This window comes from Engystomops pustulosus, chromosome 3 (assembly GCF_040894005.1).
Source record: "Engystomops pustulosus chromosome 3, aEngPut4.maternal, whole genome shotgun sequence".
Lineage (NCBI taxonomy): Eukaryota > Metazoa > Chordata > Amphibia > Anura > Leptodactylidae > Engystomops > Engystomops pustulosus.
This window is the reverse complement of record NC_092413.1, coordinates 6343799-6357538: the sequence shown is the minus strand read 5'-3', so window position 1 is coordinate 6357538 and position 13740 is coordinate 6343799. Positions and strand designations below refer to the sequence as shown.

Below are 13740 nucleotides of genomic sequence, written 5' to 3'. Positions count from 1 at the left end.
ACCTGACACACACAATGACACAGTCATCACCCGGACCCCTCCCTTGTGTTATTATATAATGTCCCAGCATTCCTGGCAGCGCTCACCTCTCCGCTCAGCAGCTCAGTGATCCTGGAGGTAAGATCAAGGATCTTCTGCTCATGTATCAGTGAATGAGGTGGAGGCTGGGTGATGGGGCTCTGGGTCCATATTCCTGACTCATGGAGATGGATGCTGGGAGTCGAAGAGCCACTCTGAGTCTTCACTATTTTGTAATCCTGTATATGGAGAATAACACATAAAGCAAAAGATAATTTACCAGCCCAAAAGTATCCTTAATTAAGAATCCAAAAATCAAGAAATGCATCCATGACTCTCCGAATGTTAATAGGCTCCACATAATTAGGCTGCATTCACAATCCACCTATAGGAGAATAGTACCACAATAATACGAAGTATAGACTACCTCTCCAGTCAGCAGGTAGATGATCTCCAGGGTGAGGTCTAATATCCTCCTGGTGGTCTCATTCCTGTCCATGTCCATCCTCGGTGGGTCACTCAGGAGAAGGAGCGTTCTGGAAGGATCTGGTACTGCAGGAAGATTTATGGAAAGGAGAGGCTGTAAGTCACACAGGGACTACACCATGTGAAACACACACTAGAGGTGCCCTGTAGCTCGGGCTCTCCTGTCAGGCGGGGGGTTACCTGTAGCTCAGGCTCTCCTGTCAGGCGAGGGGTTACCTGTAGCTCAGGCTCTCCTGTCAGGCGAGGGGTTACCTGTAGCTCAGGCTCTCCTGTCAGGCGAGGGGTTACCTGTAGCTCAGGCTCTCCTGTCAGGTGGGGGGTTACCTGTAGCTCAGGCTCTCCTGTCAGGCGAGGGGTTACCTGTAGCTCGGGCTCTCCTGTCAGGCGGGGGGTTACCTGTAGCTCGGGCTCTCCTGTCAGGCGGGGGGTTACCTGTAGCTCGTGCTCTCCTGTCAGGCGGGGGGTTACCTGTAGCTCAGGCTCTCCTGTCAGGCGGGGGGTTACCTGTAGCTCAGGCTCTCCTGTCAGGCGGGGGGGTTACCTGTAGCTCGGGCACTCCTGTCAGGCGGGGGGTTACCTGTAGCTCAGGCTCTCCTGTCAGGCGGGGGGGTTACCTGTAGCTCGGGCTCTCCTGTCAGGCGGGGGTTACCTGTAGCTCAGGCTCTCCTGTCAGGCGGGGGGGTTACCTGTAGCTCGGGCTCTCCTGGCAGGCGGGGGGTTACCTGTAGCTCGGGCTCTCCTGTCAGGCAGGTGATTACCTGTAGCTCGGGCTCTCCTGTCAGGCGGGGGGTTACCTGTAGCTCGGGCTCTCCTGTCAGGCAGGTGATTACCTGTAGCTCGGGCTCTCCTGTCAGGCTAGGGGTTACCTGTAGCTCGGGCTCTCCTGTCAGGCGGGGGGTTACCTGTAGCTCGGGCTCTCCTGTCAGGCGGGGGGTTACCTGTAGCTCGGGCTCTCCTGTCAGGCGGGAGGTTACCTGTAGCTCGGGCTCTCCTGTCAGGCGGGGGGTTACCTGTAGCTCGGGCTCTCCTGTCAGGCGGGGGGGATACCTGTAGCTCGGGCTCTCCTGTCAGGCGGGGGGTTACCTGTAGCTCGGGCTCTCCTGTCAGGCTGGGGGTTACCTGTAGTTTAGGCTCTCCTGTCAGGCGGGGGGTTACCTGTAGCTCGGGCTCTCCTGTCAGGCGGAGTGTTACCTGTAGCTCGGGCTCTCCTGTCAGGTGGGGGGGTTACCTGTAGCTCGGGCTCTCCTGTCAGGCGGGGGGTTACCTGTAGCTCGGGCTCTCCTGTCAGGCGGGGGGTTACCTGTAGCTCGGGCTCTCCTGTCAGGCGGGGGGGTTACCTGTAGCTCGGGCTCTCCTGTCAGGCGGGGGGTTACCTGTAGCTCGGGCTCTCCTGTCAGGCGAGGGGTTACCTGTAGCTCGGGCTCTCCTGTCAGGCGGGGGGTTACCTGTAGCTCGGGCTCTCCTGTCAGGCGGGGGGTTACCTGTAGCTCGGGCTCTCCTGTCAGGCGGGGGGTTATCTGTAGCTCGGGCTCTCCTGTCAGGCGGGGGGTTATCTGTAGCTCGGGCTCTCCTGTCAGGCGGGGGGGGTTACCTGTAGCTCGGGCTCTCCTGTCAGGCGGGGGGGTTACCTGTAGCTCGGGCTCTCCTGTCAGGCGGGGGGTTACCTGTAGCTCGGGCTCTCCTGTCAGGCGGGGGGTTACCTGTAGCTCCCACTCTCCTGTCAGGCGGGGGGGTTACCTGTAGCTCGGGCTCTCCTGTCAGGCGGGGGGTTACCTGTAGCTCGGGCTCTCCTGTCAGGCGGGGGGTTACCTGTAGCTCGGGCTCTCCTGTCAGGCGGGGGGTTACCTGTAGCTCATGCTCTCCTGTCAGGCGGGGGGTTACCTGTAGCTCGGGCTCTCCTGTCAGGCAGGGGGGTTACCTGTAGCTCGAGCTCTTCTGTCAGGTGGGGGGGGGGGGGGAGGTTACCTGTAGCTCGGGCTCTCCTGTCAGGCGGGGGGGTTACCTGTAGCTCGGGCTCTCCTGTCAGGCAGGGGGGTTACCTGTAGCTCGGGCTCTCCTGTCAGGCGGGGGGTTACCTGTAGCTCGGGCTCTCCTGTCAGGCGGGGGGTTACCTGTAGCTCGGGCTCTCCTGTCAGGCGGGGGGTTACTTGTAGCTCGGGCTCTCCTGTCAGGCGGGGGGTTACCTGTAGCTCGGGCTCTCCTGTCAGGCGGGGGGTTACCTGTAGCTCGGGCTCTCCTGTTCGGCAGGGCTTCATGCAGCTGTGCAGGGGCAGCAGTCACTTCTCTCTCTGTCCTGTCTCAGACACCAGTGAGTTGTCATGTGATTTGATGGTCGGGGGTCTCCTGACTCCTCTGTTCTGCCCAGGTCTCCGCTTCAGGTCCTGTCAGCTCCAGAATGTACAGTCACAGGGGCTTCGAGGTCCCTACACAGACATAGGCCCCGCTCTGTGTCATATACAACACAATCACATTGTCCTCTGCTCCGCCCCCACAGCCTCCTCTGATTGGTCAGCATGCCTGTCAGTTTGAGAACAGGAAGCAGCCAGCTCAGTGCAGGTCCTCATGATGACACAGTATCGGTTCCTTCTACTATTAACCCCCAGATTCCAGTTCTCTCCTTCCTGGCACAGCTCTTCCTTCATGTGGCGTCACATCACAATAATTCCTGGACACTTTAACTTTTCCAGATGATTGTGAGAAAGTTTTTCTGTGACACCTTGTACTTCACGTTAGTAGAATAAGGAGAACCTATGAGTGACAGGAACGTATGACTGATGGAACGGTAACGCCTGAAAGTGATTTGTGCTCAACAAAAAATAATGTAACAACTAAAGGTGATGGTACACACTATACTATAGGGACAGCGCTGATAACAACATGAAGGTGAGTAGCTATTCAATAACAAACAAAATAAATAAGAACTAGAAAGGATAGATATATATACTGTATATACTCGAGTATAAAATGTGCTGAAAAACCCCACTTCGGCTTATTCTCAAGTCAAGAAAAAAATCAAAAAGTGTACTCACCTTCCAACGCCCCCCTCTTCCATACATCACGGCCCCGGCATCAGCCCTGTGTCCCCGCATGGTCCGTCGCAGGCATCGTCACGTCAGTGACTTGGGCGTTGGAAGGTGAGTAAATTTTTTGTTATTTTCCTAAAGGCATTATATTGGGGGCAGGGGCTGCAGGCTATATACTGGGGGGGGGGGGACTGGCAGGCTGTATACTATGGGGGCAGTCAGGTCTATATACTACAGGGGCTAGCAGGTTATGTACTGGGGGGGGGCTGGCTGTACACTACAGGGGGTTTGCAGGCTGTATACTACAGGGGGGCTGGTAGGATATAAACTACAGGGGCTTGGATGGCTGTATAATACAGGGACTGGCAGGCTATATACTACAGGAGCTAGCAGGCTATATACTACATGGGGCTGGAAAATTATATACCATAGGGGGTTGGCAGGCCATATACTGCAGGGGGCTGGCAGGCTATATACTACAGGGGGCTGGCTATATACTACAGGGGACTGGCAGACTATATACTACAGGGGGCTGGCTATATACTACAGAGGACTGGCAGACTATATACTACAGGGGACTGGCAGACTATATACTACACGGGGGCTGGCAGACTATACTACAGGGGGCAGGCAGGCTATATACTACATGGGGCTGGCAGACTATATACTACACGGGGGCTGGCAGACTATACTACAGGGGGCAGGCAGGCTATATACTACATGGGGCAGGCAGGCTATATACTACAGGGGGCTAGCTGTCTATATACTACAGGGGGCTGGCTGTCTATATACTACAGAGGGCAGGCTGGCTATATACTGGGGCATTTCCCACCCTCGGCTTATACTCGAGTCACATAGGTTTCTGCTGATACTCGGGTTGGCTTATACTTGAGTATGTATGGTATATATTGAATATTTGATACACTGTAGCTTATATAGTAGTCTTAACAGAAAACAGACATGAAGCATATGAATTAATGAAACGCTATTGAACAAGTAGTAAATGGCAGCAAATAACAGCCCGATTGACCACTGATGGCGTTTTTCTGTAAATCAACTTAATGAACCCGGATGCAACATAGGTCCTTTCTCCTTTTGTTATAAGCAAAACTGCGCTCACATAGCAGCCGATATAATAAGTGTTCCCACAGTAGACATAGCATTAACTCTAATGTGCAAAGTAGCGAGCGTAGTCGTGATGCCCCTAAAGTAGTTAATAAAGTCGAAGCGGTCCTACAGTAGCTAATATAGTCACAGGGGCCCTACAGTAGCTAATATAGTCACAGGGGCCCTACAGTACCTAATATAGTCACAGGGGCCATACAGTAGCTAATATAGTCACAGGGGCCCTACAGTAGCTAATATAGTCACAGGGGCCATACAGTAACGAATATAGTCCCAGGGGCCCTACAGTAGCTAATATAGGCACAGGGGCCCTACAGTAGTTAATATAGTCACAGGAGCCCTACAGTAGCTAATATAGTCACAGGGGCCCTACAGTAACTAATATAGGCACAGGGGCCCTACAGTAGCTAATATAGTCACAGGGGTCATAGAGTAGCTAGTATAGTCAAAGGGGCCTACAGTAGCTAATATAGGTAGAGGGGCCCTACAGTAGCTAATATAGTCACAAGGGGCCTACAGTAACAAATATAGTCCCAGGGGCTGTACAGTAGCTAATATAGGAACAGGGACAATACAGTAACAAATACAGTATAGTCACAGGGACCCTATAGTAACAAATATAGTCACAGGGGCCATACAGCAGCCAATATAGGCACAGGGGCCCTACAGTAATGAATAGTCACAAGGGTCATACAGTAGCTAATATAGTCACTGTGCATTCCACAGTAGTCTATAGTCACAGTGCTCTCTATGGTAGCCAAACTACAGTTGCTCTGACATAGTAGATACATCACAGGAGCCCCTCCCAGATAGTAGCCAGGTCACTGAGCCCCCCCTTGTTTAATGTACCCATCCTCCTGTAAGAAAGTCCCAGTGCAAAATAAAAAAAATTCTAAAAAATTCTCACCTTAGTCCTGCTCCTCTTTCTGCCATCTTTCTCTGGAGCATCATAAACTGCGGCACAGGTGGACGCGTGATGGCTCGTCCACCCACGCCGGCATAGCTCCTGCCGTAGGCCTTACACCAAGTGCTCACGTGTCATAAGACGCCATCTGCACCACATCTCCATCACCTCACAGGCCATGAGCATGCAGCCCATGAGATGGAGCAGCAGAGAGTTGAAAGCGCTTGTGCTCAGCTACTAAAATTAAGAAGCGGAATCCAGTCCGGGTGCTGGTTTCTTCGTGGTCGGAACCCACCTCTACACATCACGGAGGAGGGAAGATACAAGGGTCCCAGGGCTCCTCTCCTGTCTGAGCCCCTAAATGGAGCCCCATTAAGCCCCCCCCCCCCAATGGCAGCCCTGTGCTGTGTGTGAGGGGCCTTCCACTAGTTTTCATTCAAGACCTATGTCAGACATACTTCCAGCCTTTAGATGAAAGCTTCTGTGTCAAGCATTAGAGCCACATAAGGAAATGGCAGATTCTTTGTTGAACTTGGTCACATAGAATTAGAAATTACATTAAAAAAAAACCCTCATTCCCATCATTTTTATTTGTGTTAATTCACATTAGATTCTAAAAATTACATTTCATTGTAAAATTTGGTTTAAATATACAAATTCACAGTGGTTTCTCCCCCATATGGGTTTTCTCATGCTCTTTAAGGTTAGCTTTCGCAGTATAACATTTGCCACATTCAGAACATGAAAATGGTTTCTCCCCCGTGTGAATTCTCTGATGGTCTTTGAGTTTGGCTTTAGTAATAAAGCATTTCCCACATTCAGAACAAGGAAATGGCTTCTCCCCTGTGTGAATTCTCTGATGATCCCGAAGTTTAGCTTTAGCAGTAAAACACTTACCACATTCAGAACATGAAAATGGTTTCTCCCCAGTGTGAATTCTCTGATGCTTCCTTAGCTTGTCTGTCGTGATAAAACATTTTTCGCATTCAGTACACGAATATGGCTTCTCCCCCGTGTGAGTTCTCATATGTGTTACAAGGTGCGATTTTCCTACGAAGCATTTCCCACATTCTGAACACGGATACGGCTTCTCTCCTGTGTGAATTCTCTCATGTGCTAGAAGATGCGATTTATAAGTAAAACTTTTTCCACACTCTTGACATGAAAATGGCTTATCACCAGCGTGATTTCTCTCGTGAATAAGTAGACTTTTTTTTCCGGTAAAACATTTCCCGCATTCTAAACATGAAAATGGTTTTTCTCCTGCATGAATTCTCTCATGTGTTATAAAGTCTGATTTTTTTGTAAAGCATTTCCCGCATAGCGAGCATAAAAATGGTCTCTCTCTATTATGAAGGCTCTGATGCTTAATAAGGCTCGCTTTACTAGTGAAGCACCTTGCGCACACTGAACACGAAAATGGCTTCTCTCCAGTGTGAATTCTCATATGTTTAACGAGAGCCGATTTATCTGCAAAGCACCTCCCACATACAGAGCACGCAAATGGCTTCTCTCCCGTGTGAATTCTCTCGTGTTTGACAAGACTTGATTTATCTGCAAAGCACTTCCCGCATACTGGACACGAAAATGGTTTCTCCCCTGTGTGACCTCTCTCGTGCATAACCAGACTTGATTTTTGGTTAAAACATTTTCCACATACTGAACAGGAATATGGTTTCTCCCCTGTGTGAATTCTCTCATGTGTGTTAAGGTATCGCTTTTCTGTAAAACCTTTCCCACATACTGAACATGAATACGGCTTCTCCCCTCTGTGATTTCTTTCATGTGTAATGAGGTTTCGTTTTTCTATAAAACCTTTCCCGCATATAGTACACGAGTATGGTTTCTCCTCGGTGTGGGTTCTTTTATGTCTAACAAGACCCAGGTGTTTAGAAAACCGTCTGCCGCATACATCACACTGAAGTTTTTTGCCCCCTTTATGACTCGTACTTGTGGAAGCAATTGCTGATTGATCAGGAGAAGGTTCCTTATCATTGAGGGGGCTGCTTGGTAGATCTGTGCAGTCGTGTTCGACTTTGAGGATTATGAGGTTTTCCTCTGTATAGGGCTCCGGGATTTCTTCGGCTTTTACTTTACATTTGATTGATAACATGACATTGCTCAGATTTTCTAGAAGGGTAAAAAAATAATAATTTGTGTTTTTATTATTTGTCTTTGGACCTTCAAGGAAGAGAAATGTTAACATTCCCTGTAATCCCTGCGCACTACAAGGGGCATTTTGTAAAATCGAAAGAAATGAATCGAGAGAGAAGGAGAAATAATCCGTTCTTTATTTTTCCCATTACTTTCTCCGCTTTTGGCTCAAAAACTGCAACAATGTTACAAGAAATGCACATGTGATTCCAGCGTCAAAACTGGATAGTGCCTAACTTGCTGATCAGCGGGGGTCTCAGTGTTGAGACCCCTGCAGATCGTGAAAATGAGGGGTCCATCGTCGCTCCGTCAGATTAATGGAGCAGACGGACGCGCATGACTTTTCTGATTCATAAATCTCTATGGCGCTGACAGAAATTGCCGCACTCACCGATCTCTGTCAGTGCCATAGAGATTAATGGAGCAGAACGGTCACGCGTGTAAGATCTTTAGGGGTTTCCCACTCGGACTCAAGACAAAACAGGGAACTGAAATTTTTCCACATGTCACACATACACTTTTGACTAAACTTCTGAGCTGTGCTTCTCTTCCACAAACACCTAACAGGTTCACCTTAATCTCCTCTTACCTGGTGATGTGAGGGGCTGGTGGTCCTCCATCATGACCTCCTTGTACTGGTCCTTGTGTCCTTCTACATACTCCCACTCCTCCATGGAGAAATAGACAGCCACATCCTGACATCTTATAGGAACCTGACACCCACAATGACACAGTCATCCCCCGGACCCCTCCCTTGTGTTATTATATAATGTCCCAGCATTCCCGGCAGCGCTCACCTCTCCGCTCAGCAGCTCAGTGATCCTGGAGGTAAGTTCTAGGATCTTCTGCTCATGTATCAGTGAATGAGGTGGAGGCTCGGTGATGGGGCTCTGGGTCCATATTCCTGATTCATGGAGATGGATGCTGGGAGTCGAAGAGTCATTTTGAGTCTTCACTATTTTGTAATCCTGTATATGGAGAATAACACATAAAGCAAAAGATAATTTACCAACCCCAAAGTATCCTTAAATAAGAATCCAAAAATCAAGACATGCATCCCTGACTCTCCGAATGCTTCACATAATAAGGCTGGTTTCACACGAACGTATGAAAACCGCCATATATACGGGTAGCATACGGCCCCATTCATGTCAATGGGCAACCTAAACGGAGCCGAAGGAAATTGCCGAGCTCGGCAATCTCCGTCAGCTCCATTAAGATGTATGGAGTAGAACCGTCATGCGCGTCCATCTGCTCCATTACTCTTCAGGAATGACGAGGAGTCTGCCTGTGGTAACTGGGACCCCATTGGACCCCTCGTTTTCATGATCTCTGGGGTCTCATCACTGAGACCCCCACTGATCAGCAAGTTAGGCCCCAATTAGCCAATTAAGATTTTTTGGGGACCAAGACCTAGTGCAGTTCACTGCCCATGGACAACTTTTATGTGAGCGAGTAGAAGTGTAATGTAAATGTAAAATATGCCACTACACATAGATAATCTTAAAGGTTGACAAAGGTTGGCAAAAAGTTGCAAATTTGGCAAAAATAGGTAGAAGTGACATTTTGTAGATGCGACTGCAGTGATACATTCTCTCTCCTTCCCCCATTTTGGAGAAGACACCTATAGGAGGATAGTCATACAATAATACGAAGTATAGACTACCTCTCCTGTCAGCAGGTAGATGATCTCCAGGGTGAGGTCTAATATTCTCCTGGTGGTCTCATTCCTGTCCTTGTCCATCCTCGGTGGGTCACTCAGGAGAAGTAGCGTTCTGGAAGGATCTAGTACTGTAGGAAGATTTATGGAACGGAGAGGTTCTAAGTCACACAGGGACTACACCATGTGAAACACACACTAGAGGTGCCCTGTAGCTCAGGCTCTCCTGTCAGGCACGGGGGTTACCTGTAGCTCGGGCTCTCCTGTCAGGCGGGGGGTTACCTGTAGCTCGGGCTCTCCTGTCAGGCGGGAGGGTTACCTGTAGCTCGGGCTCTCCTGTCAGGCGGGAGGGTTACCTGTAGCTCATGCTCTCCTGTCAGGCGGGGGGGTTACCTGTAGCTCGGGCTCTCCTGTCAGGCGGGAGGGTTACCTGTCGCTCGGCCTCTCCTGTCAGGCGGGGGGTTACCTGTAGCTCGGCCTCTCCTGTCAGGCGGGGGGTTACCTGTAGCTCGGCCTCTCCTGTCAGGCGGGGGGTTACCTGTAGCTCGGCCTCTCCTGTCAGGCGGGGGGTTACCTGTAGCTCGGCCTCTCCTGTCAGGCGGGGGGTTACCTGTAGCTCGGCCTCTCCTGTCAGGCGGGGGGTTACCTGTAGCTCGGGCTCTCCTGTCAGGCGTGGGGTTACCTGAAGCTCGGGCTCTCCTGTCAGGCGGGGGGTTACCTGTAGCTCGGCCTCTCCTGTCAGGCGGGGGGTTACCTGTAGCTCGGGCTCTCCTGTCAGGCGGGGGGTTACCTGTAACTCGGGCTCTCCTTTCAGGTGGGGGGGGTTACCTGTAGCTCGGGCTCTCCTGTCAGGTGGGGGGGGTTACCTGTAGCTCGGGCTCTCCTGTCAGGCGGGGGGTTACCTGTAGCTCGGGCTCTCCTGTCAGGCGGGGGGTTACCTGTAGCTCGGGCTCTCCTGTCAGGCGGGGGGTTACCTGTAGCTCGGGCTCTCCTGTCAGGCGGGGGGTTACCTGTAGCTCGGGCTCTCCTGTCAGGCGGGGGGTTACCTGTAGCTCGGGCTCTCCTGTCAGGCGGGGGGGGGGGGGGGTTACCTGTAGCTCGGGCTCTCCTGTCAGGCAGGGGGTTACCTGTAGCTCGGGCTCTCCTGTCAGGCAGGGGGTTACCTGTAGCTCGGGCTCTCCTGTCAGGCAGGGGGTTACCTGTAGCTCGGGCTCTCCTGTCAGGCGGGGGGGTTACCTGTAGCTCGGGCTCTCCTGTCAGGCGGGGGGGTTACCTGTAGCTCGGGCTCTCCTGTCAGGCGGTGGGTTACCTGTAGCTCGGGCTCTCCTGTCAGGCGGGGGGTTACCTGTAGCTTGGGCTCTCCAGTCAGGCGGGGGGTTACCTGTAGCTCGGGCTCTCCAGTCAGGCGGGGGGTTACCTGTAGCTCGGGCTCTCCTGTCAGGCGGGGGGGTTACCTGTAGCTCGGGCTCTCCTGTCAGGCGGGGGGGGGTTACCTGTAGCTCGGGCTCTCCTGTCAGGCAGGGGGTTACCTGTAGCTCGGGCTCTCCTGTCAGGCGGGGGGTTACCTGTAGCTCGGGCTCTCCTGTCAGGCGGGGGATTACCTGTAGCTCGGGCTCTCCTGTCAGGCGAGGGGTTACCTGTAGTTTAGGCTCTCCTGTCAGGCGGGGGGTTACCTGTAGCTCGGGCTCTCCTGTCAGGCAGGGGGTTACCTGTAGCTCGGGCTCTCCTGTCAGGTGGGGGGTTACCTGTAGCTCGGGCTCTCCTGTCAGGCGGGGGGTTACCTGTAGCTCGGGCTCTCCTGTCAGGCGGGGGCTCCCTGTAGCTCGGGCTCTCCTGTCAGGCGGGGGCTTCATGCGGCTGTGTGGGGGCTGCAGTCACTTCTTTCTCTCCTGTCTCTGGCAGCAGTGTGATATCATGTGATGTGATGGTCGGGGGGTCTCCTGACTCTTCCTGTATTCTTCCCAGGTCTCTCCTCCAGGTCCTGTCAGCTCTGAGGCCCCCTCTCTGTCATATACAACACAATCACAGTCACATTTTCCTCTGTTCCACCCCCTCAGCCTCCTCTGATTGGTCAGCATGCCTGTCAGTATGACAACAGGAAGCAGCCAGCACAAAACCACTTCCTGCTATTAACCCTTAGATGCCAGCTCTCTCCTCCCTGGTGCAGCCATTTCTGTGCAATCTTCCAGGTGTCACTTTATGTGGTAATAATTTATGAACACTTTAAGTTTTCCAGGTTATTTTGAGAATATGTTTTTGGAACACATTGCACTTCATGTTAGTGGAAAAATTTGGGTGAGATTCTTAAAACTTTCTGTCAGATTATCTAAAAATCCTATTGTTATCTCTGATCCCGGGTGTTACATCAGGGTGTCAGCTGTAAGTTGGGGAGTCGCTCCCTGCAGCGCTGGACGGCGCCTCGAAGAGGTTAAAGGGATCCTCTAACCTAGGAGTATAGTGACTGACAGAAATGTGTGACAGGTGTGGATAGCGGCAGCCCCGGGGCATACACCTCCAAACTTTTGTCGGACAGAAAGAGGGATTTTTTTTTTTTTTTACCTAAGCCACTTCTTTTGCTTCGCCCTTTACTCCACCCCCACACAGTATAAGTTCCTGTCAAGGAGATATCTTGAATGTATAAAATTTCTATTGGGTAATTACAAACTTTGTTTAAATATATGACAATTGGCATCTATTGAAACGTCCAGGCAGCTTTTATGATATCCTGGAGCTTTTACAGCCCGATAACCTCTGAACTGAAGACTGGTCTGTTCAGACCCCAAAGGACATTTGGTCTCCAGCTTTTTGTAATTAAAGCTTTTTACTTTAATTTTGGTCCCTGTATGCTCTGCGAACTCATAGCCTTGTGAAGTGTGGTTAGCTGTGTGACTGCTAGAGTGCTGAGTGTGCATGTCTAGTGGTGTGACAAGGTGACAGCTTGAGAAGCAAGAGTTGATGTAGAGTGGGATACTTATTGGTCCCAGTATAAATACAAAAAGTGGTGGCAGTGGGTCTGGTGCTGGAGCTGTATGAGGTGTGATTTAAGCTCAATTTGTGTCCTGAGTGAAAGGTGAGCCCAAGTTTGAGTATGCTAAATTAACCCATACAGTTGCACCCCATGTCACGTGATGAGGCGGCGGCGTCTTCACCGTGACAGTTCCCCCTTAGTGGTCTCTATCTCCCCCTTGCATTGTGCCCCCCACTGCTCCTTCACATTGTAGCCCCTCTGATATTGTGCCCCCAGCTTCCCCTCATATTAAAGCCCTCTCTTATAGTGCCCCCTAAGTAGCTCCCCTGTTATTGCGCTGCCCCAGCAGCTCCCTTTTATTGTACTTCCCTAGCAGCAGCTCTTCCTGTAATTGTTCCCTTCTCAGCAGCACCTCCCCATCATAATGTCCCCCGGCAGCAGCAGATCCCCTTGTTCTTGTGCCCCCAAGCAGCAGTAACTTCTGTTTTAGTGCCTCCCAGCAATAGTTCCCTAGAAAGAGTGGGCTCTTCTGGCTCCAGAACAGCTTCCTATTAAATGTATAATAGGAAGCCTCAGTCCAGCCAGTCCCCCTCTCAGTCCAGCCAGTCCCCCTCTCAGTCCAGCCAGTCCCCCTCTCAGTCCAGCCAGTCCCCCTCTCAGTCCAGCCAGTCCCCCTCTCAGTCCAGCCAGTCCCCCTCTCAGTCCAGCCAGTCCCCCTCTCAGTCCAGCCAGTCCCCCTCTCAGTCCAGCCAGTCCCCCTCTCAGTCCAGCCAGTCCCCCACTCAGTCCAGCCAGTCCCCCACTCAGTCCAGCCAGTCCCCCACTCAGTCTAGCCTCCAGGGTTAAGTGAGCCATAGGCTCACTACAGGGAGCCGACTCCAGTTGTTCACATAGAAGACCCAGCTCATGCTTCATATAACAGAGCCAGAGGAACTGCAATTGTGGAGAGAAGCAGCAGCTCCCTGCACAATCACTGTAATCAGATCTGTCGGTGTCCATACCTATTAATAATTCCGTTATTTATATATCTTGCCAATTCAGTCCCTGTCCCCAATGGGGCTCACAATCTAATTAACCTACCAGTATGTTTTTGGAGTATGGAGGGACACTAGAAAAAATCCATTCAAACACGGAGAGAACATACAAACTCTTTGCAGATGTTGACCTTGATAACCAGGACCCCAGCACTGCAAGGCTGTAGTGCCAACCACTTAGCCACCGTGCTGCCCATACCTTGGCGATCACTGTCTTGGCGGCTTGAAGAAGGTGGTATGTAAGGGATTTCTTATATTTGTGGGTTGGCATGTCAAACATGAATAGGAGGATCGCTTCAGGGGTGTTCGGGAGCAAGGTGCCTGTGATGTTTTGATGCAGGTGATAACCGTGGACCAGAAGTTGTTGA

The 13740-nt window shown here is 51.4% G+C and overlaps 3 protein-coding genes across 6 annotated transcripts in view; all 3 read right to left on the bottom strand.

Annotated features, from left to right (window-relative positions):
• The window catches only part of LOC140120790 (uncharacterized), a 159378-nt gene extending 150889 nt beyond the window's left edge, over window positions 1-8489 (bottom strand). Inside the window, 1 exon segment of the mRNA XM_072139733.1 lies at window positions 8300-8489. Coding sequence (XP_071995834.1) covers window positions 8300-8384 — 85 coding nt within the window. The 5' untranslated portion in view covers window positions 8385-8489.
• On the bottom strand, window positions 27-951 carry LOC140123044 (oocyte zinc finger protein XlCOF29-like). The gene is made up of 3 exons (XM_072144296.1): window positions 937-951; window positions 446-570; window positions 27-257 (listed from the first exon to the last, which is right to left on the bottom strand). Exons 2-3 carry the CDS (start codon window positions 521-523, stop codon window positions 27-29), a joined length of 309 nt encoding a protein of 102 aa, XP_072000397.1. The 5' UTR covers window positions 524-570; window positions 937-951.
• The window catches only part of LOC140120871 (uncharacterized), a 67088-nt gene continuing 59457 nt past the window's right edge, over window positions 6110-13740 (bottom strand). Inside the window, exons 1-4 of one of the 4 annotated variants that reach the window (XM_072139885.1) lie at window positions 11152-11446; window positions 9377-9501; window positions 8508-8678; window positions 6110-7686 (exon numbers count right to left, since the gene is read on the bottom strand). In XM_072139885.1, coding sequence (XP_071995986.1) covers window positions 6215-7669 — 1455 coding nt within the window. In that variant the 5' untranslated portion in view covers window positions 7670-7686; window positions 8508-8678; window positions 9377-9501; window positions 11152-11446 and the 3' untranslated portion in view covers window positions 6110-6214. Of the gene's footprint in view, window positions 7687-8507; window positions 8679-9376; window positions 9502-9616; window positions 9729-11151; window positions 11447-13740 lie in introns of those variants that run through there. The other 3 variants (XM_072139887.1, XM_072139886.1, XM_072139888.1) reach the window with 3 other exon arrangements.

Bases quoted from the DNA above. Each gene is read 5' to 3' on its own strand.
- LOC140123044 (XM_072144296.1), bottom strand. From the start codon at position 523: ATGGACATGGACAGGAATGAGACCACCAGGAGGATATTAGACCTCACC. The intron at 258-445 runs GTAGTCTATACT...CTCCATATACAG, and splicing joins TCTACCTGCTGACTGGAGAG to GATTACAAAATAGTGAAGAC.